The 23,409-nt window shown below is 35.2% G+C and overlaps 1 protein-coding gene across 1 annotated transcript in view; it reads right to left on the bottom strand.

Moving 5' to 3' along the window:
- FSIP1 (fibrous sheath interacting protein 1) overlaps window positions 1-23,409 on the bottom strand; it is an 80,626-nt gene that overhangs the window by 36,639 nt on the left and 20,578 nt on the right. Inside the window, exon 10 of the mRNA XM_061463365.1 lies at window positions 16,271-16,408. Coding sequence (XP_061319349.1) covers window positions 16,271-16,408 — 138 coding nt within the window. The remainder of the gene's footprint in view (window positions 1-16,270; window positions 16,409-23,409) is intronic.

The raw sequence follows: 23,409 nt of genomic DNA, 5'->3' as shown, positions 1-23,409 counted from the left end.
GGCAACTTTATGCCCAAGCACAAACAGATTCACAGACGGCAGATGAATGCAAGTGCAGGATTATGGATTGCTACATCAAGCCAAATGAATTCTACTTTCTTGCATTGTGCACTTGTTTCTGTAACATAAAGATTTCACTATAGTGATCATTCTTGTAATGATTCAAGCACTTATATGCATCTTATCTGAAACAGATGTAGTGTTTTAGTAGAATATAAATTACCAGATTATTCAGGAAAAAAAATCTTCATTACCTCTGGAAAAATGAATCTATGGTCTTATAAATGATCTTATGCAAGGAATCTCCTCCTCTGAACTTATCTGACACCTGCCTAACTCTCTGCATCTACAGTTAAAACCTTCAGAACACAGCAATATGCATAAGCCACTTTGCTTTCTATACATGATCACACTGTATATCAGTCTGGCAGCACAGAGATCTTTGGGAAGACTTCTCTTTCCTTAACAAAAAGAAACTCAAAAGGCTGAGAGAACATCAGCTTTCAAAAGCATGATCTCTGTACTAAAATAAATCTAGTTTGTTCTTGTTTTAATTATTGTTTAATTATTTGCAGACTGCATTTTTCTGTGCCAGTGTAATGCTAGTTCACAAAGTTGAAATATGCATGTTAACTACTTTAAAGCATTTTACACAAGGCAGCTATGCGAGAATTATTCAAAGAACATTCATGCAATTTCAGACCAAATTAATATTTAAGTTTGATTTTAAGAAGTTTTTTCTCATTTTTTCTTGCAATAACAAGTAACCCAGAATTTAATATTTTTAAATAAAAGAAGAAACTACCTACAATTTTCAGCTGTGGCTGACACAGGCTGCTGTGTAGATGAAGCAAACTCATTGCAGGGGGGCATTCATTTTACAAAGTTATGTTAATGATTAACAAGCCTGAACTTGAAAAGCTGTCCTATAGACAATGCTTAGCTAGCTTAGCCAGAAAAATTGTTAAAATCACTAAATTGAAAATTCAGCTTGCTATACAATAAAGCCCACAGAACAAGCATTTTCAATCCTGCATAGTATTTTATTCTTATATTATATTGTTTTGCTTGCTTCCACCCTCTATTAAAACTTCCATTGAAGACATTAGCAGTTTCATTGTCTTTAAAGAGTTCAAAGTCATTCCCATTTTCACTCTGTATAGTTTGTTTCCTTTTGTCTACACCACATTTGGTCACATTTAGGCGTGTAGGCTTTAAAGCAACAATTTTTCTGTTTTAGCACAAAATGACTTAGTAAGGCCTAAAGACATATGGAGACAAATTAACACACAACTTGACTGTTCTCTGTACACACACATAAATAAATTTACTGTATTCCTGTATAAAATTCTGCTACCTCATACAAAAAGTGTATATCAACACAATTTTTATTTAACCCTAAAGTTTGTAGTTAGTGAATTCACACATCACCTGACAGCTTATAGTTTCAAATAAGTTATTACTAGGTAAACCACAGAAATATTTAAAATTGAGACGAACAAATTTAGTTAGAATGTGTTTGCTGCACACTGTGTTTAGAGACAAAATGAGGGGAAATAATCATATCCGATTAAAATTGCACATTAAAACCTGTTGTCCTCACAGTGAAATCTGTTTTCAGTTATTTGAATGCTCAGTGGAATTTATAAAAGTAAACAATATTACTGCATATTCAAAACTGACTAAACATAAGAAGAACAGTAGAGAACCATAGGTGGTAGCATCCTAACTCTGCAACTAGCAGCTGAGATTATTATTGCCCTGTTTAGTATGGTTAGTCCACTTGCACATTATGAAACGCAGAGAAGCACTGCAAATAACAATAAACAGAATACAAGCAGCCTGACCGTAGAGACAGGAAAAGCAAAACCTAAGCTGTTAAGAGCACTTTCCAAATAATAAGGTCTATGGACTTACTGCAATAGCTGCTACAACTGTCTTGGATACCCACATGAAATAGCGCCACAGTGTCATGTGTAACAAGTATTTTGCTTGCATTTACAAGTATTTTTGGTAAAGGAATGACAAGTAAAGTTGTGAATCAATAGCATGTAGGAGTAAAGGATGGTGGTGGAATGCAGAATATTGTTTGCCAATACTCAAACACATTTTTCCTCACACAATATATTATTTCTCATGTGGTTTTTTTGTTGTAGTTGTTTGAATTTGGTCTTTTGTTGGGTTTTGGGTGGTTTTTTTTCTGATCCATGGGATTACAGGTAGGTCAACTGTGAAAGTACAAGTAAGATTTAGCCTAATAATTTTCTACCTGGCGAAAATCCAGATAAGTCAGGTAGTGTAATATAATTAGTAGCTTAGAATTGGTTTGCTTCATGTATTTGCCTGTGAAACAAGCTCAGTGTATCAGACTTTAACCATAACACATTTCTAATGGTTAACCAAGGTCTTGCCATATTTACAGCACCAGTTCATAGGTTTTATCCACCATTAGCTGTGCTCTCAGGTGATTTCTGCCAAGCACAGAAAATACTTCCATGAAGGTCTTACCAGACAAGATATTCCAAGTATGGTTTCTAAACTAAGGATTTACTGAAAGGTTTGAGTATCACAACCAAGTAGTAACTTCAGCATTAAATTTTAAGACTACTCCGTCTCAGCAGATCTCTATGACCACTCATACTCCTCTGTATCCTCTGAATCCTTTAAAGATTCTGTGGGATTACAGCATGTTTTAATTGATTTAACCTCTAAGAAAATGCAAATACAGAAGAGCTCTAATGAATATAACTATATAGTAAAAAATTGTAACAATGCATAGAGCAGATACACATACAGAAAGTAATAAAACAGTTTATCTAATATTCTCCTCAGTAAAGACAAAAAAATGAGAAAAAGATAGGATTCTCAAACAGAAGAAATTATTTAATGCCATATACCATCTGTCTGGTAGATTGGAGGTGCCTTTTCTCCTTGTTTATCTCTATCAAAATGTATTTTAATATGCTCACATAAAGATTACCCTAATACTTAATGATTCAAATATTTAGCAACTCAAAATCAAGCTACTCAAATAAGAGCTTACTTTTGTGTATCACCTGTGCTTCTAAAGGTCATGGAAGTGTTGCATGAAACTACCTAAATTGTCAGTTAGAAAAATAAGCCAATCAACTGCTGAGCAATGTATATTAGAAAGAAAATAAAAACAAACAATATACAACTGGTAAAAAAAGAAATACCTGACACCAAAGAGGAGTTTAAGTGGGAATAATAAAATTAGTTGAGCTGAAATTAGTCTCGCATTTATGTTTATTTCTACTACAGTTAAATACCATTCTGACATTTACAGATTATAAATCCTATCATTTCAATGTTGTTTCACTGTTTACACTGCCAATTCCATGTCAAGAATGTTAAATGAAATCCAAATGCTCTACTTAAAGATAATCACCAAAACAGGGAAAATGGGTTTAATTCCACAGTATCTTGAAAATTTAGATTTTAAATTTAATAACTATAAATAATATCTCAAAACTCATCCCTAAGAGCTGAAAAGGATCCAGAATCAAGATCCTTAATTTTACTTTTCATCTTATTAAAAGATCAGAAGTTTTCTCAAGCAGTGAACAGTTTTGCAAATTCACATTTTATCTACAGAGAAACTAGTGTAGTAAAGCAATTAATTTCAGCCTAGCAATGATGGCACAAGATTGTTCTAGATATTTCCATTACACTAAATTTAAAAAAAAGAATTTAAATCAAAATATTGCGTTTACATCATCAGCTTTGTTACCAGTACATCGAGACCCTGGCCATGTCTCTTTGCATCCGCTACACCTTTCAATAACATATCCAGTTCTCTAAAATGCTTTTTACTTCTGTAATGCAATACCAGGAGGGGGTGAGAGTGGGAAGAAATAGAAATAAGGTAATACACTTCTTTTGAGGCTTTTTATTTTCCAATAAATTCTTTCTGATTCTGAGCATCAGTTGCTCACATCATGTTTAATTTCTTTGCCCACTCTTCAGTTACTTATCACAAGCAGGAATATGTCTGCTTTGTCACTAAGGAATTTGCATTTGGACTCTTGATTTTAAAAATTCCAAAGCTTCCAAAAAGAGCAGAATTAACAGAATACAGAAAAAATGCAAAGCAAAAGAAAACAAATCCACTCATTTCAGCTTACTTTCCTAGACTTTCCATAATAGTTTAATCCCATAAAATACAAAGTAAAGCCTGCTAGATATAAAAGTGCAAAGCTCCCAATTTAAGGACTAGTTACAACTCATTAAAGTAAGGACACATATAATTTGAAGCATTAGAGTGTATGCTGAAATATAATTAGTGGCTATGAATCAAACCTGGATGGATTAAACTAATTCCTGGAATGCTATTATGGAGAGTACCTTGCGGAGAAAGAATGATCCTTCTGTTTGCACAGCAACTAAACAGCTTCAATTTATTTTAAAAATTGACTTGAATGGAGATAAAGGCCCGGCATTTCAAAATGTGGCCTTCTAAATATAATCAGCCTGAATTATGCCTGTTTCACACTGTGGTACTTGCAACCTGGTTACAGGCAGCAGGGATAAGGCTGCACTCTGCTTATTTCACTGCTTAATTTATATGGTAATTACCACACCACAGCCAGAATGGAGAGCATCTGCCAAAACTGAAGGCCCCAGAATAATAAAACTGACATGTGCAGTGATATTGTTGAAGTGCTGACTAAGAAACTTCTTTTATCTCCTCTTTAAGCTATAAAATGGTATTCGTGTTATTACTAGCAGGGAATTTTAACAGCCTTGCATTGACAGCAATTATGTAACACACGCACAAAACAATAGAGTTTCACATCACTTAATAAATCCTTGAGCTCTCTTAGCTCCAGATCTCTCACTGGCTGGATTTTATGGTCTGGTAGTTCTATCCGACCTTCAGAACACTGAAGTATACAACCACAAAAGCACTAGAAAACTATTAGAAACAACTGGCTATTCTCCCTGTTAGATCTGTTTAATGAAGAGGGCATGATGGATAATCACAGAGGCTAATTAAAAGATTTGCTCACTTACTTTACTCTGCAGCTAAATGTTGATGTGAGCCCCAGGTATTAAAACAAGCCAGATGACAGATATCACTTTTCCTTCTAAGGAAAACTTGTGCTAAATAAAAAAAAATAAATTAAAAATAAAAAATGGGCAGTTCCTATAGCATGTAAAAAGAGAACAAATTTATTTTAATCTTCTGTTAATTTTTATGAAAATTAAACCATCAGCATAAAGAATGTGAATTTGCAGTGCTTTTTTTTGTGCTGATATTATCAATTCACTTTCCAATATTGTGCATTGTTTTTTTCATTTTTTAACAACATACTGCACCTGAAACTCCTACCTTCAGTACCAAAGCTTCCTAAACAAATTAGAAACATTCTATTATAAGGGTTTATAAACCAAATTGACAAATAAGGAAATACGGGTAATTGAAGAATACAAAGAAAAGTTAAAATGTCATTTCTGCATCAGAACTTATACTGAAAGATTAATTCACATGGCACAAATCCTCCAACCAAACCAAGCAACACTGTTTCACAGAGAATAAACAACATATCAAAATTGTTCATACAATAACTTCAAACACCAAGAATTCAGGTTTTTTACTATTTACAACTGGAAGGACATTTGAACAATGGCTGTTGGCACAAATCCATCATGCACCACTTATTTCTCTCCACGGTTTATATCTATACTCCTGATCTACTCACACATTACACTCTATGTGCATCATTCATGAAGAGTTTTATTAATATATGCATATTATTTCTAATCTTTCTCCACAAATCCATCCATATTCTCTATATACTACATGACTTCTGTAATTTCTTGAATTCACATAATTCCAGTTTATTTTTATTATATAAGCTCAAGTTAAAGACATGCCTTTGAAAAAATGCTATGAGTCCATTACCACACCATACTTGAAACTACTCTTACAAACACAATGCCTTCCTTTGTATAATTACCAAATAGGTCACTATTCTTTTACTGTTCTATCACACTAATAATTGTTAGCTGCTTATTAATATCACCTTGAAGTCACTTTCCTCACAACTGCTTTCTAGCTTTGTCTCTAAAAATTTGAGGAAGAAAAACATTTGTCATTATTTACATGGGATTCCATTTCCCCAATTATCTTAAATGAAAAATTAGTACAAGATATCGCATGAGTGACAATTCTAGCAGTAAACTACTAGAGTGACAATTCTAGCAGTAAACTCTACTTTCACCATCATACAGGTACGTCTGTTAAATATATGATAAATCAAAAACCTTTTAGTGCACTATATTTATATGCAAATCTTCTTATCCTAAGATAGGAATCTTTGGGTTTAGGGTTCTTTGGTTTTTTTTTTGCTGAATTTTTTTTTTTTAATAGAAAGAGCACTAACTGAAAAAAGCCTGCACTAGCAAAAGCTTCTTCAAGAAGAAGATTCTATGAATTTGAGAAAGTAATACACATGGCTTCAATAAGAATGGTGAAGTCCTTTATGCTCCTCCTCACAAACCAGGAGCTTTGAGCTTCCATTACACTTAAGCCAATAGCAGAGGACAGGCACAAAATGTTTGTTTCCTGTAGAATAAAGACTCCCTGCTGTGAGACACCACTTTTCCTTGAGAAGTCTTTGAAGGAAAGCTTTGATTTACAGAAAGAAAAGCAGCTAGGAAGAAAAAAGGTCTGCTACAACCACATGTTCATGTTTGTATAAGCACTTATCCAGTTTCAATCTTCTTTTCCATGAACATCCCAGAAAGTGAAACTATTCAGATTATTTAGTTGAATATTCTTAGCAACAAATATTGTTTAGTGTTCGATACATATATATACACCACAGTATTATTACACTACTTAACAACAAGGCATTAGAGAAGATAAATTCACTCAGAAGACCATCAATAGCGAGGCAGAATATATGACCAAAATTAGGTACAGTGACAAGATCCCACCTGAAAGGGATGGGGGGGTCACATCCTGCTAGGATATTTAAGATGTTTTTGGCCTAGGAGCCTGATGTGAATGTCAAAGGGTTTGGTGTAGTTTACAAGAATATCACCACCCTGCACATCTGCTATGTGTTTTTTGTCCTTTGCTTTTAGAGATGCTGTTTGATTACCCATCCATCCTAGCCTAACAAGTTAAGGTGTCTCAAGAAGAGATTAAAGATCTACCACACAATCTGTACATGCAGACATACACGCATAAGATAAATTTACAAAGGATTTCTATGCTGACATGTATCGAAGACTCTAAATTACACAGCTGTCAAGCCTAAAAACGAAAGATGCACTTGTATGTTACTTATCAAAAGGTCAAGACATTAATACTCACCCCACAAAGGATAAACTACCCTTAAGCACATGTTGCAGAAGGCTTCTTCCACAGCAGCCCTGCTGTTTTCCTTCTCCCATTTTGAATGAGATATCTTAGGGCAAAATAGAAACACAGACTTCCACTACAACTCTTGCAGAGAAACAGGTTTTTTTCCTGACTACATCTCTAGTGCACAGAGTGCAAGCAGGCCAGCAAAAACAAGGCTTCTTTCCTACAGAGATTGAAGTGTTAACTGGCAGCAAGGAATAAGGAGCTCCTAAGTTTGCCAACAGAGATGTGTAACAACAAATAAACACTTTTTCCTTGCTTCAAAAGGACATGCATGCTTCAATGATGAAAATCTTATGCTGTGGACGCCTGTACTAACCAGAGAAATTGCTAGTTATTTTAATTCACTGCAGCTATAAATCATAGTCATTGCATTGAAATGTGATGCCAGGTTGTGTACAGAAACAGTGAGAGACAGGAGAAAAGAAAATCCCAACAAACCTGTAAGCATATCCATACAAAAGCCACATACATGGAGGTAGTCAAGTATCAAAACACCACTAAAACTTCATTGACCAATGTGCTTGACATTCTTAAACTAGAAATACGATCCTCATCAATTCACTAAAAAGTGTTCTGAAAAGGCTTTAGACATGAGGGAAGCAGAGCAATATACTACTTTTTGAAAATGCAACTGGGTGATGAAGGGCACTGTCCTGCTTTGAAGGCACGTATTTATCTCAACAATGAACTAAGGATGACAGCTTAAAGGGAGTGACGAAGGAATGAAAAACAGACTTGCAAGTGGATACATGTAACCTAGTTTAGACATGATTGTGGGAGAGGTCAGGAGGCAAATAAACTGTTCGCGTAGTAAAAAATGTATAATGTTATATTTGTTGAGGTCAGAGAGTTCACAGGGTGTGATAAAGTATATACTGCAGGAATAATATAAGCATAGAAGCATATTCATTCTCATGAATTCTGTTATCATCTAAGTCAAAATATACTTCCTATAAGGATCTCTTCAATGGTGTCAAATGTCATTTATGAAAAAAGCTAATTAAGAAAGTGCAGTTACAGTTACATTCAAATCATGTTAGAGACACAAGATGGAAGGAGATTGACCAATGACTTTAAATACCACTATATGAATTTAGAGATAGATGGGTAGTTAAAGATAGTTTATTATTTTAAGATAAACTACCATAATATATAGGAGAAAAAAGGATAAGAACACTCAACTCTACAGAAGAAAATGAGATCATATGCAAGATACTGGGAAAGAGAATGAGAACAACTACTACAGTGGTTAGAGAAACACAACACACACACACAAAAATAAAAAAAAGAAAAGACAAAAGGTTGCCTTTGTTCAAAATCATCTGAGACAAGTACAAAAAGGGAGATGCTTCTCAATTTTCTCCTACACATTCTGGGGGAAACGACTAGCAGTCATCATCTTAACAGGAAACTACATTCTGGGAGACAGAGGATAGGTACATTGAATGGTCAGAGAATTCATTACGTTTAAAACGGGCCTCACTGCAGGTATCACATTTCAGCAAATGACTTCTCATACACAGTATCAATGCAGAACTAATTCTTGTGATGCAAGTTGGCAACGTTTCTAACCATCATATGGATGTAGTTCAATTTAACTGGCTCCAGCATATATGTAAATATCATCTTAATAATTTTTATATAAACTAGAAGCATCATTAAAACTTTAACTGATTAATATTTTAATATAATTTAGTACTAAAAATTTAAGTTATACAAAATTTATATTGTCTTACTACAATTTTTAGTTTTCAAGTTATTTATTATAAATACTTATAGCAGCTATTTCATTCTTGTCCACCATCCTGTGAAAAACAATCAACAGGAAATATATTTTAATCATATGAGAGCAATATTTAAACTATCAATCTGCTATTTATCTTATTTCTCTCTTTATGTGTGTAGTAGCTTAAAAGATTCTAAATAGTTTCTTAAATGAAGAAAATAAGGTTTTCACACTAATATTTTCTCCCAGGTAGAAATGATACCACATTTCATTCTGAAACACCTTTGTACAATCACATAATGAGAACAAATTCTTGTAGAACTTGAATAAACAAGATCTGTTTGAAGCTTGGTAACAGTTTGGCAAGTGAATTTAGGAACTTGTCAATATCTTCTGAAGGAAAAACATAACAAGTGGTACACCTCAACCTTATTTAGAAGAGTTGTCCTTTTTTGCTCTATTTGGTGCAATTAAATATGTGTTACAAAAATGTCTAATTAAACAAGTTCTACTGTTATGGACCTATACACATATGCTTATTCAGAAACAGACATGACATTGTGTGAATTGATATAAAGATGTTTGCTATTTATATGTTACCACACAGCATGTCAGAAGAACCTAGAAAGACTAACAGTGAACAAAATAAAAAAATATGCCTATGTTCCTGTGTTCAGAAGTATTAGTAATTAATTTCTGCAGACACTGTAATTTAAAACCATGTTAAATGACTATTTAGTTCAGAAATTACCCTCTAAATATATGGTAGGACTTTATTTTGTCCTTCTCTTTAAAGGGAAAAAAGACTTGTAGTAGAAGCCAGGAACAAATTACTCTCCTTTTCTCAAAGTTGTCCAATAGAGACTCAGGATCAGGTGCATTGAATTCAATTGGTTTCAGGGAAAAAGCTGTTAGTTTGTTGTTGTATAACAACAAATCCCCTCATTATTCTGATGTAGGGTAAAGCATGAAATGGTTGCAAGACTTCCTGCAGCACTAAAAAATAATGAATTTAATCCTGATCGTTTTTTCCCCCACAGACAGACATTATTCTGTATCAAGAAGAACCATGCCTTTTGCTCCTGCAGGTAATCAAAGTTCTTGACAGCATCGATATATTTACTATTTTAGTTCTGCATCATCCACAGCAATTGGTCACCTTCCTGCAAAGTTCAGATATTCAGATAACAGAATATGTGTATTTTCATATTATTTGATATTTTAAAAGATCTCAATAATTGACAATCACATACTGCATTTGGCAACTAGATTGCATAAACTTGTGAAAAAATAATTCCTAGAGATGTATGGACATTTGAAGATCAATTTAAGACTAGGCAAACGAGATTTAGCTTGTATTTTAAAAGTACTTAGTGCAAGTAAGCAGACTTTTTTTTAAAGTAGATATCAGTATCTCAGTTGTTCTAAGAGATAACACTATTTATACATATGTATACACACAATCAAATGTGTACATGTTCAATGTGCATTTTCAATATATTTTTTATATATATATTTATACATTTAACCAAAACCCCAAAACAGGCACTTGTGACTAGGAAGGCAAAATTAGTTTCCAGTGTAAGACATTTGAAATAGATAAACATACCTAGCAAAGGTGAAACTATCTTACTTAACAGCTTGCTTTGATGTGCTTTTGAACCTACTGTCTGCCACGAAGCAATACAACACATCATCAAGCATGCAACTGGATTATCACAAATGGCCAACTAGTAGAAGCCGCAATTGAAAAATAACTACATTTACTATACTTTCTACATAAAATTCTTTTCATTAATGCTCAGCAACACGCATTTGGCGGCTCAACTTTTTTTTTTTTGAAGCAGCAGTTAACAATGCAATTCACAAAACAAAGATAAGCTCAATGGTTTCCAGGAAACTGAAAGATGAAAGAATGCGCAGAGAGTCAGCCATGGCTTCAAGTGAAGAACAAGTGAACTAAGGTCAAGCTAAAACCTAAAAGAAATTCAGCAAGGGCCCAGACACCATGGTACAAACACATTTCAGTTGGATTGAAATTTCACAATGTGTTTCAACAATGCATACAATACATTCTTTAGTATATTAATTCACTGCGGACAATTTTTACCCCCCTAAACCCCCCCCCGCCCTCCCCCCCCCCCCCGAAAAAAAAAAGGGTGGGGGGAGATGCAAATTCTAAAGCCCTTAGATACATTACTTCAAGCATAATATTTAGCAACTTTCTTGGGTTTATATCAATTTTAAAGTATGTTAGAGTCTTCTCTTCCAGCCTTGTTTTGTGGGCTTAGTCCCAGACTTAGCTGAAACCATGAAGCCTTACAGCATATATAAGGGAAAGTGTAGTGGAAGAATCCATAAATTTTACAATTTCAGAAGCCAGCACCTACTAAGTAGCCTGCTCCAGAAGTATGATGAGTGCATTCTTCCTGCTTAAAGAGAAGGTCAGAGTAAAGCTAACATTATACAAATCCATTCCAAAAAAATCATTTTATACTAGCAGAAGAAATACAAAATTCTATTGTTCAAAAAATAATTATTAATAAAGTTATCTTTATACCTACTGCAAGTTACTCCCTAACACACAGAGCTAACTTCTGCTTAGTTAAACTATCCATAATTTCCATTCAGGAAACAAAACCAAGCAAACAAATGAAACAACAAAAAGAAAATATTTCCTCAAGGGATTTTTTTTTTGAGTATATTTTTAAAATAAGTCAACCCTGAGACATGAAACTTGTAAAATATTTAATTTTAAAATTATAAAGCCCATTATAACCATGCATTCAGAAATAACATTCCTAACTCCTGACAAATCCTCCTCTACTCAGAGCAGAGAATTTATTTCCAATTTTACATAGTGAATTACAGTGGTTTAAGAAAAAGTAAAGGAGAAATTTAGATGCAATGTGAATTTTAAAAACCTTAATTTTAAATAGAGAATTTAAGTAACTAAGCTAGAAAAATAACTGAACATAAAAAGCTGCAAAACTGGAATCTTGCCAAAACCAAGAGGTGATCTCTTACAAATTGTATTTTATATCGCAGAAATTACATCTTCACCAGTAATAACAGCCCTTAAAAGCATGCCAAGGCTTTCCTCCTCTGACATCCAGTGAACAGTGCCACCTATTGAATAACAGACAGTATTTCCAGAAATCATCACATTATTCTGGAAGCATGGAATATGTATTCTCCCCCTTCAATCCAAGCATTCAGTTTAAGTTTTTATCACAGTTTCCTGACAGAAAGCAGTTTTGCTGCTAACATTGTTACAGAATTGATGGCCAAAATATTACTTTGTTATATAAACAAGGCACCCAATCCACAGTGCACAAGTCTTTTCATTTTTAGACATCCCCACACCAAATAAGAAAAACGTCATTCAATTATGTAGGTCACATACATATATAAGGAAGGAGATAGCACACTGTTTTGTCCGAACTTCTCTAGTAACAACTGGATTTTCCAGAAATAAGATTAGAGAGTATCAAGGCAAAAAAAAACCAAACAAACAAACAAAAAAAAAAAGCAGTATTTTCTGACGGCTGTTCTTTGTTCACACAAAAGAAGTGGACATTTTCTGTATATTTTACTCTACTGTTAGAAGGAAAAGCCTACTTTCATTCAGAGTTGAATATTTCATTATTTACACTGGCAACCAAAGTATCTCACAGAGAACCTAATAAATAAATATCTCGCCTCTATATGCTGTGATCTCAAAGTCATGCTACAGAGCAGCAGCTGCTAAGAAGACACAGCATGTTCCCCTGAAGAAGCCTTACCAGGTGCTGCATAGCACACAGCAATGCTAGTCTGACCATGAGTTACACGTTGGTACAGGCAACATACCATAAATTAACATTACAGTGTATCGATTTAGAGTTCTAAATATACACAGTCTAGCCAAGGAAAAAATGTTGCAAGAGTAATGTAATACCAAACAATACTGCTATAATGCAACTGAGACTTGGAACTGACCCATTTGTACACAAAATATTTGAATGAGTCAGCAGCCCGCTGCATTTCCCAGGCCTGCTACAGACTATCATACAGTTCCCAGACGCACTTCCTCAGATTGTGTTTGCCTCATCAACAAGGTCAGTAGTGAAAAAAAGCGATACAAAGATCAGTGACTAGGAAAAGATTACAATATGCAGGCTTATTTTATCTGTTTACCCATTAACCCATTCAATACATTGAAGTCGCACAGAATTCCTATATTTATTTTCCTCCTATCTTTTAACTGTTTAGTATAATAGAGCACTGTATTAAAATGAAGTTCTAATATCGTTTTGGTACTGCAAACAGGTATGAGCCAAATATGCCTTATTGTAGTCACATGCACACATGAACAGCCTCTAAAGCAAACACTGTCTCCTTGTCTGAAACCTTTTTCTCTGTACTCCATAAATACTCCATAACAGCTCTGTATTTCCAGCACTGACAGCATAAATGTTGCATAAGTAGATAGTGGCTGAAGTTTTTGCAACTGCAGCAGCAGTGTTACCTGTAACTGAGATTATGCTACTGTGGTTATGCTGCTATCTGAACCACAAAGCTTTTGATTTGCACTGGAGATGCCTGTTTCAGGGCAATAAAAGAGAACAGGAACACTATTTGTCCTAATATTGATTACTGCAGAAGGTAAACCTACTCCTAAATAAAGACATCCACAAGCCAAAGGGAGACTACATGGATTTTTGGTCTGGCATAACAAACTCATATTTATGATGACCACTAGATGGACTGCTCGGTGGATAAAGAACTGGCTGGATGGCCACACGCAAAGAGTTGTGGTCAATAGCTCAGTGTCCACCTGGAGACCAGTAATGAGTGGTGTCCCTCAGGGATCAGAGTTGGGACCAGTCTTGTTCAACATCTTTGTCGCTGACATGGACAGTGGGATTGAGTGCGCCCTCAGCAAGTTTGCCGATGACACCAAGCTGTGTGGTTCAGTTGATAACGCTGGAGGGAAGGAATGCCATCCAGAGGGACCTTGACACATTGTGAGGTGGGCTGATGCCAACCTCATGAAGTTTAACCATGACAAGTGCAAGGTCCAACACCTGGGTTAGAGCAATCCCAGGCACAACTACAGGTTGGGCAGAGAAGAGATTCAGAGCAGCCCTGTGGAGAAGGACTTGGGGGTGCTGGTCGATGAGAAAATGAACATGAGCCGGTAGTGGGCGCTCACAGCCCAGAAAGCCAACTGTATCCTGGGCACATCAAAAGGATCAAGGAGGTGATCCTGCCCCTCTACTATGCTCTCGTGAGACCTCACCTGGAGTGCTGTGTACAGTTCTGTTGTCCTCAACATAAAAAGGACATGGAACTGTTGGAACAAGTCCAAAGGAGGGCCACGAGGATGATCAGGGGACTGGAGCACCTCCCGTATGAAGACAGGCTGAGAAAGTCGGGGCTGTTCAGCCTGGAGAAGAGAAGGCTGCGTGGAGACCTCATAGCAGCCTTCCAGTATCTGAAAGGGGCCTATAAGGATGCTGGGGACAGACTCTTCATTATGGACTGTAGTGACAGGAGAAGGGGTAATGGGTTCGAACTTAAACAGGGGAAGTTCAGGTTAGATATACAGAAGTTCTTTACTGTAAGGGTGGTGAGGCACTGTAACAAGTTACCCAAAGAAGTGGTAAATGTTCCATCCCTGGCAGTGTTTAAGGCCAGGTTGTACAGAGTCTTGGGCGGCATGGTCTAGTGAGAGGCATCCCTGCCCATGCCAGGGTGGCTGGATGTAGATGACCTTAAAGTCATTTCCAACCCTAACTATTCTATGATTTCTCTCCTGTGCTCTTAAGAGGATCTGTGAGAGATCCAACATAAAAATAAATACCAACATCGGCTTTCAGGCCAATCAAATGACATCTGTATCGTCTGACTCTCCTTCCGAATTCATCTGTTTTTTTTAATGTTTTATATATTTTCTCTCTAATTCTCTTCTGTATAGACTGCTTTGTAGCTCTTTCAGCAGAGACCAAACTGCATATTTACAACGTATATGTGAAAAATAGTTAAAAGTTTTCTGAAGTCCTTGAGGTTCACCTTCACAAGTTTTTAGCTAAATTTCCTTATAACAACATGAGAGCAATGTAATAAATTATACTCACTGAGAGAGAAAATAATAGAATATATCACTTGAGAGAGGTATATCTGTTTTGTTTTGTCAGTCCTGGCTCTGTGACTTAGAAATGGGCCTATAGGGATGCTGGAGAGGGACTCTTCATTAGAGACTGTAGTGACAGGAGAAGGGGTAATGGGTTAAAACTTAAACAGGGGAAGTTTAGGTTGGATATAAGAAGGAAATTCTTTACTGTTAGGGTGGTGAGGCACTGGAATGGGTTGCCCAGGGAGGTTGTGAATGCTCCATCCCTGGCAGTGTTCAAGGCCAGGCTGGAGGAGGCCTTGGGTGATATGATTTAGCGTAAGGTGTCCCTGCCCACAGCAGGGGGGTTGGAACTAGATGATCTTAAGGTCCTTTCCAACCCTAACGATCCTATGATTCTATGATACTATAATTTCTGCCTACTAGGTTAACAGTAGGATGCTCTTGGATTTGAAATTGTCTTTCCCCTACTCACTTTTACTGAAGTAGTAATAAGGATGAGATATGACATACTTCTTCTAAAATGGTAATGATTTTCACTACCATTTCACTTCCATGTTCCTATTTTAAAGGCCCTTGCATCTATGAAATTCATGTACAAAATTAAATGTAAGTTACAAAAATACACTAAATCAATTTAGCAAAACTAAATCACACAATAACTTAATGTATACAACATTACCACCAGATCAGCTCCTTCAGAGAACTCCGAGTTATAAAAGCCATTAAAAAAAAAAAACACCAACCTTTTAGGATGTATTTATTTATAATTGTTTATGCTATCCCCCTCTGGGGAGAAGAGAGGAGAATCATTTTCTTCACTTTGAAAAACACCACGTTAATGAGAAACATGCATTACAACTGAAAAATATGTTTCCCAGGTTGGCAAAAATTGAGACTTTGCTTCCTTGGGGATTCCTCCAAAGGGAAGTTTGCAGAATTCAATTGTATTTTAAGACACACACAATTATAGACTCCAAAGTTTTCAAACTGAGGGAAAAAAATACAACAGAAATAGAAAACTTACACGATTTCTCTCTAGGGATTTCAGCTGAAGATCTATTTCTTTCAGACGATTTTGTTGATCACGTCGTTCCTTGTTGTCTCGCAGAACCTTTTCACCTGGAACTGCTTCTAGGCTTCTGTTTGCATAAACCAGAGACTCCTGACAAGAAGAATTGGCAGAAATCAAAGATATGACTTTATATTCCTTCAAATCCAGATAAGTGTTCTTTTCATTCCTATTAGGAAAACGTTCAAATGTTTAGAATAATGTGTCAATTTCAAATTTCACAAATGCATAATGTTATTATGCACGTTTTTAAATGGAATAGCTAAATAACAGACTGGACTTATTTAAATAAAAGTGTTCTTCCCCTTCACATTTTAAGAGGAATTTCTTGATGCTTAAACTCTGCAACCATAAAAATGCACTGAGAATAGGGGAGACTGAATGAGGGGTTCAAAACTTGCTCTTACTAAACATACAGGGATCAGAATCAGGCCTGAAGGGAAAGCAAGAACTGAAAAGAAGTGCCTGTAGGTTTTGTTTACTAGATATCATGATAAATAAGAAAGAATCCTCTCTCTGCGGGTTGGAGTTAGATGCACAACCATTATTAAAGACTTCGGTTACACATTGTCCACATCCTTCAGTAGCTTTGGATAGGATTCCGAAGTTTCTCTCAGTCCTGAACACATTCATTACATGCAATTTAGATTATTAAGAAAGACAAGTATTGGCAAAAACAGAAAAGTTATGTTGTAAGTGGAAAAACACTAGGGCATTGTCTTGCAAACCAAACATCCTATAGAAGAACCCAAGGAATCCAAATAATGGCAGAGGATAAAAAAAAAACAATCAAAAAATCACCCAAACCGTTAGTCAATTCAACCCAAAGGAACATGAGCAACCATTTAATGAAAACATACTCTATTCATTCTTTTTCTTAGAAGCAGCTCAAGCAATCTTAATAAACACACACAAGAAGTTCTCTTAGACTAGTAGCAGGTCTAAGAGAAACAACCTTTGCAATTTAACGTTCAACAGAAAATTTCCCAACTACATATAAAAAAAAGCAAGCACCTGTAAACAACCTTTTCTAAACATCAAACCAATCCATGAGCTCTAACGTTTAAACCAAACTAGCAGTTGCCTGAAAATAGACTAATTTTAACACAGTACAAATCTTTGAATACATCCAATCAGCAATAGTTGGCAGTACCACAATGCCAGTAATTTTTCCTGTAACAGAGATATAAACAGCACCATCCGTTAATGACTAGAATCTCTCCAAACTGGGCTGAAGTTTAGTGTGGAGCGCCTAAACCCAAATTCTTGATATTGAGCGCCTAAAGCTAGGCTTCTAAATACAGAGAGAGGGGGGGTTAATTAAATATGATGCCCAATGGCAAGAAAACCGCATGACTGACATCTAAACAAAATATAAAAACCCAAAGGACTTAAACTTGTTTATTAATACACAAAAGAAGGATATGATCTTTATATCTACAATATAAATACAGAGTTAGCAAGGCAGCTCAAAGTATAACTGAAGTTCCTAATATGAGGAACTGGTTTTATATGGCTTTGTTCTTCCAGCGATTTTAATACAAATGAAATTGTTCATAGAAAGGTGGGAAGGAAGATGATGGCATCGTATTTCTTTTTCTTTCTTCTTTTTTTTTAAGTTATAGCTATTTCTGCAATTACATTTCTAAATCTACTATTTTGATCTTTGCATATATAGATATATTACCATGTGAGCAGCTAGTGCTCAGCATGGATCAGAGCCGTAGTTTCGATTTGCTTTAAAAATCAATGTTATAAATACACCTATGAGAATATGCTACAGATCATGGTACTGAGAAGTCACTAAATGCTATACTATACTTCCCAGTATTTTCTTCTGGGGCTTGTATGCATGCACTACAGGTTGGGATTTTTTGTATGAACTCAGCCTTCAAAGAACAGCTCAAACTGCATACAGCATCTCTGAAAATTATGTTGCTGCAGTACCAGCTGGATTCAAAAGCTGACAGCGAGAGGAGTTAAAAAGAGTTACTATTTTTCACACACATTTTTGAAAAAAAAAGCTGTATGCAGATCTCTGTCTTTCAAATATTTTCAGGCATACATGTTTCATTTTGCAGACAGCTCAGCTACTGCCAGCAGTTATGAGCAACACTTTCAAACTTTAGGAAAACTGTGTATCCTGACTTATTTTTTCTTTTATTATAGTACCATTTTAAGCCTGGTTGCTTCTCTGGTAAGACATTATTGTTCTATCAAAAGAAATACTTAACTGGGATAAACACAATGACTTTATTCTCCATAAACTTCTCTTGAAAATTGATTTCTGCCATATCACCTAAAGAATTCCTATCAGTGTGCTGGATAAAACCTGGACTATAAGCATTTACAAGAAACCAGAAGTAAAAAGTACTTGTCTCAACATTTCTCCAACATCAATATCCACAACTGACATAATGCTAATTAGATGATAAGGTAAAAAAAAAAAAAAAAAAAATTTAATTTATTCTCTCTCCCTTTCCTCTCTCTGATCAGAATGGTTTTGCACACTTCAAATACATTCTCTTTTACTCCTTTTTTCCAAACTCTGTGTAAGTCAATCTTTGCATAGAAGCCATTCTACACTTCTGAACATTCTGGTAACCAGTTTTCCATTTTTTTTCTGTACTCCTTATGACATCCAGGGATGACAACTGCACAATGGTCCCGCTATATGGTGCGCTACAGATGCATACAGCAGCACACTGATATTTTCTGTTTCATTCTGTATTCCTTTCATAATTGTTCCTAATTATCTATTTGACATCTGATCACTACAAAGCATTAAGTTGCTGCTTTCATGGAAGTAGTTCTTACAGTCTCATTTCTCTCAGACATGGATAGTAATGGATCAGAACTCACAACATATGAGTAAAGTTGAAACTTTTCCCCACTTACTAATTTTTTAATAGTTTTCTCAAGATGTCAGAAATGAACATAGGAAGTATTATATCACAGAAAACATCTTATCTGAGCATTTCAGATTCTTCAAAATATTTTATGTTTGATTTATACAGCACGTGTACATAGGGGAACTCAGTTTGAGATTAAAGATCTAAGTATCTTAAAGATAAAGTAGAAAATAAAACTGTTACACAAGGAAATACGTAAGTACTTAGCAACAGCCAAAGCTGTAACAATTCTAGTGCAAAACAGAAATATCCAGTATTTGAAATGGCTACATTTTTTGTTGCACTCCCTTTTCTCCAAAATTCTAATGTCTATTCTATAGACATTATTAATTCTATAAATGTTTATTGCATAGACATTTATAATTCTATAAAAACAAAATCCCAGCTAATGAAAGGTATTAGTGTCCTACAATCTTCTTGAGACACAAAAATGCCTGATCAGCCTATTAACCTGCTTCTAACCATGCCCTGAAATAAATATCTATCAAAATCATATTTTTGGTGAAGTACTGGCATAGAGTATAGGCCATCAAAGAGTTCATTAATTGAAACATTAGTTTCAACTATACTCGTTCAAATATCTTCAGAATTTTTATTATTTTGAGTATTTATTTAAACTGTCAACTGTAGTCTACTGCTATAACTGAAAAATGAACACTTTGCTGATAAAAGAAACCAAATCAAGTATGAAAGAACTCATAAGGGTAACACACAACATTAGCCATCTTCATAGACAATCAAACAGACAGATATTATTGTTTTTCTAAACACCATCTCCATTTCCTTTTATTTTCAGGTAGTTTTCCAGCTTTTCAAGCTGGTAACTTGACTCATCACACACAGTCTTACATTTCATATTCCTCACCCTACCATTTTCCTGTCTCTTCAAGGATTACATTCAACTTCATATTTTTTAGGAAGGAACAAATTAAACAAGACAGAAGCATTTTTAAATATGTAATTAAGTTGGCACCAGAACAAAGAAATGCTTCAAAGAGAAATGCAGTTTTGATGAGAAGCATTTCCATGTAAAAGAGAACATTAATCATGGAAAAGCATTCTGAATCCATCTGGGCTCATTGCACAAAAAGACAAATCTGTATGCTTCTCTGTAACAGCTCGGTGATGGTACTGAAGGATAATTAAAACCAGTTGTTAAAGATTTCAGAGTCAGATTTCCTATACCCTGCCAAAGTATGTATCAGTGGCAGAGAGTAGCTCTCCCATTGAGCCAGTGGTGTTTGTGTTTTGAAAGTTGTACCTAATGCAATTCTTGGATGGAAAAAAAAAAAAGGTACCACTTTATGATATGCAACTTTAAGCTAATTTTGTTTTAATTATGTCTAAAGTTCTAAATTAAAATCCAAGCAAATTATTTACACACTAACAATTGTTCCAAATGTTCCTCATCACTAATACTCAGATGAAACCCACATCTCATGGAAATCAGAAAGAATTTCAGCACTGATTTTTTGAAGAAAGATTAACGTCACTGAAATCAGTCTCTGATTGGAACTGAAAGCCATGTTCCAAATTAGATTCGTGTCCTCCAACAACTATACTCATGCAAAATAAATTCTGTATGCTCCAGACTTTTTTTTTTTAAGCTTGGCACCTTAGTTTGAAAAACAAAACTTTAAAAAAAACCAAGCTCCTAAGAAAAAAAATATTGCAGAGCGTTCTAATTTGCATTCCATAGCATCTGTGCCAACATCTTTATCTAGCAATTAAGTTTACAGAATTTACCTTGCTTATGGGAGAAGTAGCAATATAATATAAACTGAAACCCTAAATAAAAGAAATTAACAGAAACTTTCCTGGGACTTCAATAATATCAGATTATCGCTATCAGTTTTGAATACCACAGATCCGCAGTCTCACAAGGATTTTTGTCTCTCACAGCATTTAGAGAATATGTGCAAGGATGAACAAATAGGGTAATTCGTGCCTATTTAATTTGCTCTGTTACTAAATGTGTCCCAATTCTAACTGATTTTACAGAGAATAATAGCCTTCCAGTGCCGATAGCTAGTTTACTTCCTCATTTAGTTGCTATCATCAGCTGAAGAAGCAATTGAAAATTTTGTCATTAAACACTTGAAATCAAACCCAACAAGGGGCAGACAACCAGAACTCTTACTGCTTTTGTATTGCATGTGACATTCACATTAACATAGCACAAAGCAAGATCTTCTGGCAAATGTATCATTCAATTAAATTTCTTCAGACCTATTCTAGGTAGGGAGCAGTTGCTTTTGATCAGGTTCCAAAGACATTCAGTACAAAGAAATCTGATATTACTCTGTGACCCACCTATTATTTGAAATCAGAACTGATGTCTCAAGAATACCAAGATTTTTTAGAAGCCATTCATTAAAACTTCCCATTTATAACAGTATTAGGGAATATTGATAGTGATAAACACCACTGTCCTAAAAAGATCACAAGCAGCAACAAACTGTCATTTTTCATGCCTTTTGACAGGAAGCTCTCTAAACTCAAAGTAGTCACTAATTTTTCAGCTACTGCTGCTTCCTGATTTTTTTAAAAAGCAATTACTAATTTAATTTGAAACAGAAGGTGTGGGGAATAAACTCACATAAATAAATTCAGAACTTGAATTGTTATTGCTGTGTATGAAGAGTGACGTTTTACCTACCAAAACAAAAATAACCATAACCAAGAACATAGGACTAATAGGACTAAAGGCGAGACCTGGTATGAAGCTTCCACAGTAAGCAGTCAAGTGATAAGGTGATACGGTGCACTGAAAGCTGCAGACCCAACCCTGAATGCAGGTGGTTCAGGACATTGGTCACTCGAGATTGACCCAGGAGATGACAGTCTTGTTTGGAAACATCCTGAAGGACTAGCCTTTTTTCCAGCCAGATTTGCCTATCCTACATTGCCCTTTTAGTCATCATTGCACTTGTAGTAAGCATGGGTAAAGCCCTTCCCAAATCCTCGTTCGCAAAGCCAAGCCATCAATCAAGCAGCCAAGTTCCTGAATGTTAAGACAACTTTTTTCCCCTCCACTTACCATAAAAAAAAAAAAAAAATTAAAAAAAAAATAGCTGCTGAAATTCTAGGTAAATATAAACAAATTGATTCATGTCACAATGCCAAATGCAGATTGCTCTGATCAAATCAGGCTTCAGGAAGAATTTAACACTTACTTGCCTGAAGTCTGGATCACAGTGAAACTAAGGCAACCCTCTCCTCTGCTGAGGAGAGCAGCTCTGGACATGCAAAGAAATGGGAATGAAAGCACCTACAGGATTTTGTAGTCAACTAAATAGGCACCTGACAACCAAGACACTTCTGGAACTCGATAGCTGCAGAGTCAGAAGTTTTGCTTCCAGATTTTGTTTTGTTGCATTTTTTTAAATTAGTTTTGCATTTATACGATTAGTGTCCTTCTAAACCCAGTTTTAAATAACTAAAGCCTTTTACTCACTTCACCTTATATTTTTCCTGTTTGGTTCTTTCTCTGAATTTATAAAACCATCTTTAAATAGTCCTGTTATTTGGTAGCTTTTATTAAAATGACTCATACGCTTATCTGAACAAAACAAACAAAAAAGAAAAAAAAAAAAGACAAATGGAATCCTGTGTTTTCCAGAATTACAGTGTCTGAGAGCCTTTTATATCCTGCAAAACAAAGTTGAAGGGCAGCTGCTTTTCACTAATGAATGGTAATTTATGCAATTAACTCTCTCTTTTCAGTCGTTAAGTTTAGTATTATTAAACAAGGTAATGCATTATTCTTCAGTAAGCATACACATACATCCCATTCAAACACTTCTGAGCTTTTACCTGAAAAGGAAGCAACAACCACTTGGGCAAACATTCCCAAACAGAGTATTCATTATCACAGGCAGTCAAACTAACTTCAAGCAAGCAATCATTGGCAAGCTCAGGTCCATGAACCTCAAGTTACTGAGTGACAACAGCATTTGCATAACTGATTACCAACTCTAGGGAGTCACTATTTCACACATTAAATCCCAGTTCAGCATGATCAAAATGGGACTCCTCTGAAACTGTTAGAGCAACAGAAAACACTGCTATAGGTAAAACAAAACCTGAAGGTCATAAAGAAGTCAATCCAAAAAAATGACATTAAAAAAGTGCCTTTATTAAAAAAAAAAACACAAAAAACAAAAAACAGGTATTTTAGCC

Source organism: Pezoporus flaviventris, unplaced genomic scaffold, assembly GCF_033815535.1.
Source record: "Pezoporus flaviventris isolate CSIRO_AGI_PZ_B2104156 unplaced genomic scaffold, CSIRO_AGI_Pfla_v1 ptg000036l, whole genome shotgun sequence".
In the NCBI taxonomy this organism is placed as follows: domain Eukaryota; kingdom Metazoa; phylum Chordata; class Aves; order Psittaciformes; family Psittacidae; genus Pezoporus; species Pezoporus flaviventris.
The sequence above is the reverse complement of the archived record's forward strand: the minus strand, read 5'-3'. Positions and strand labels throughout refer to the sequence as shown.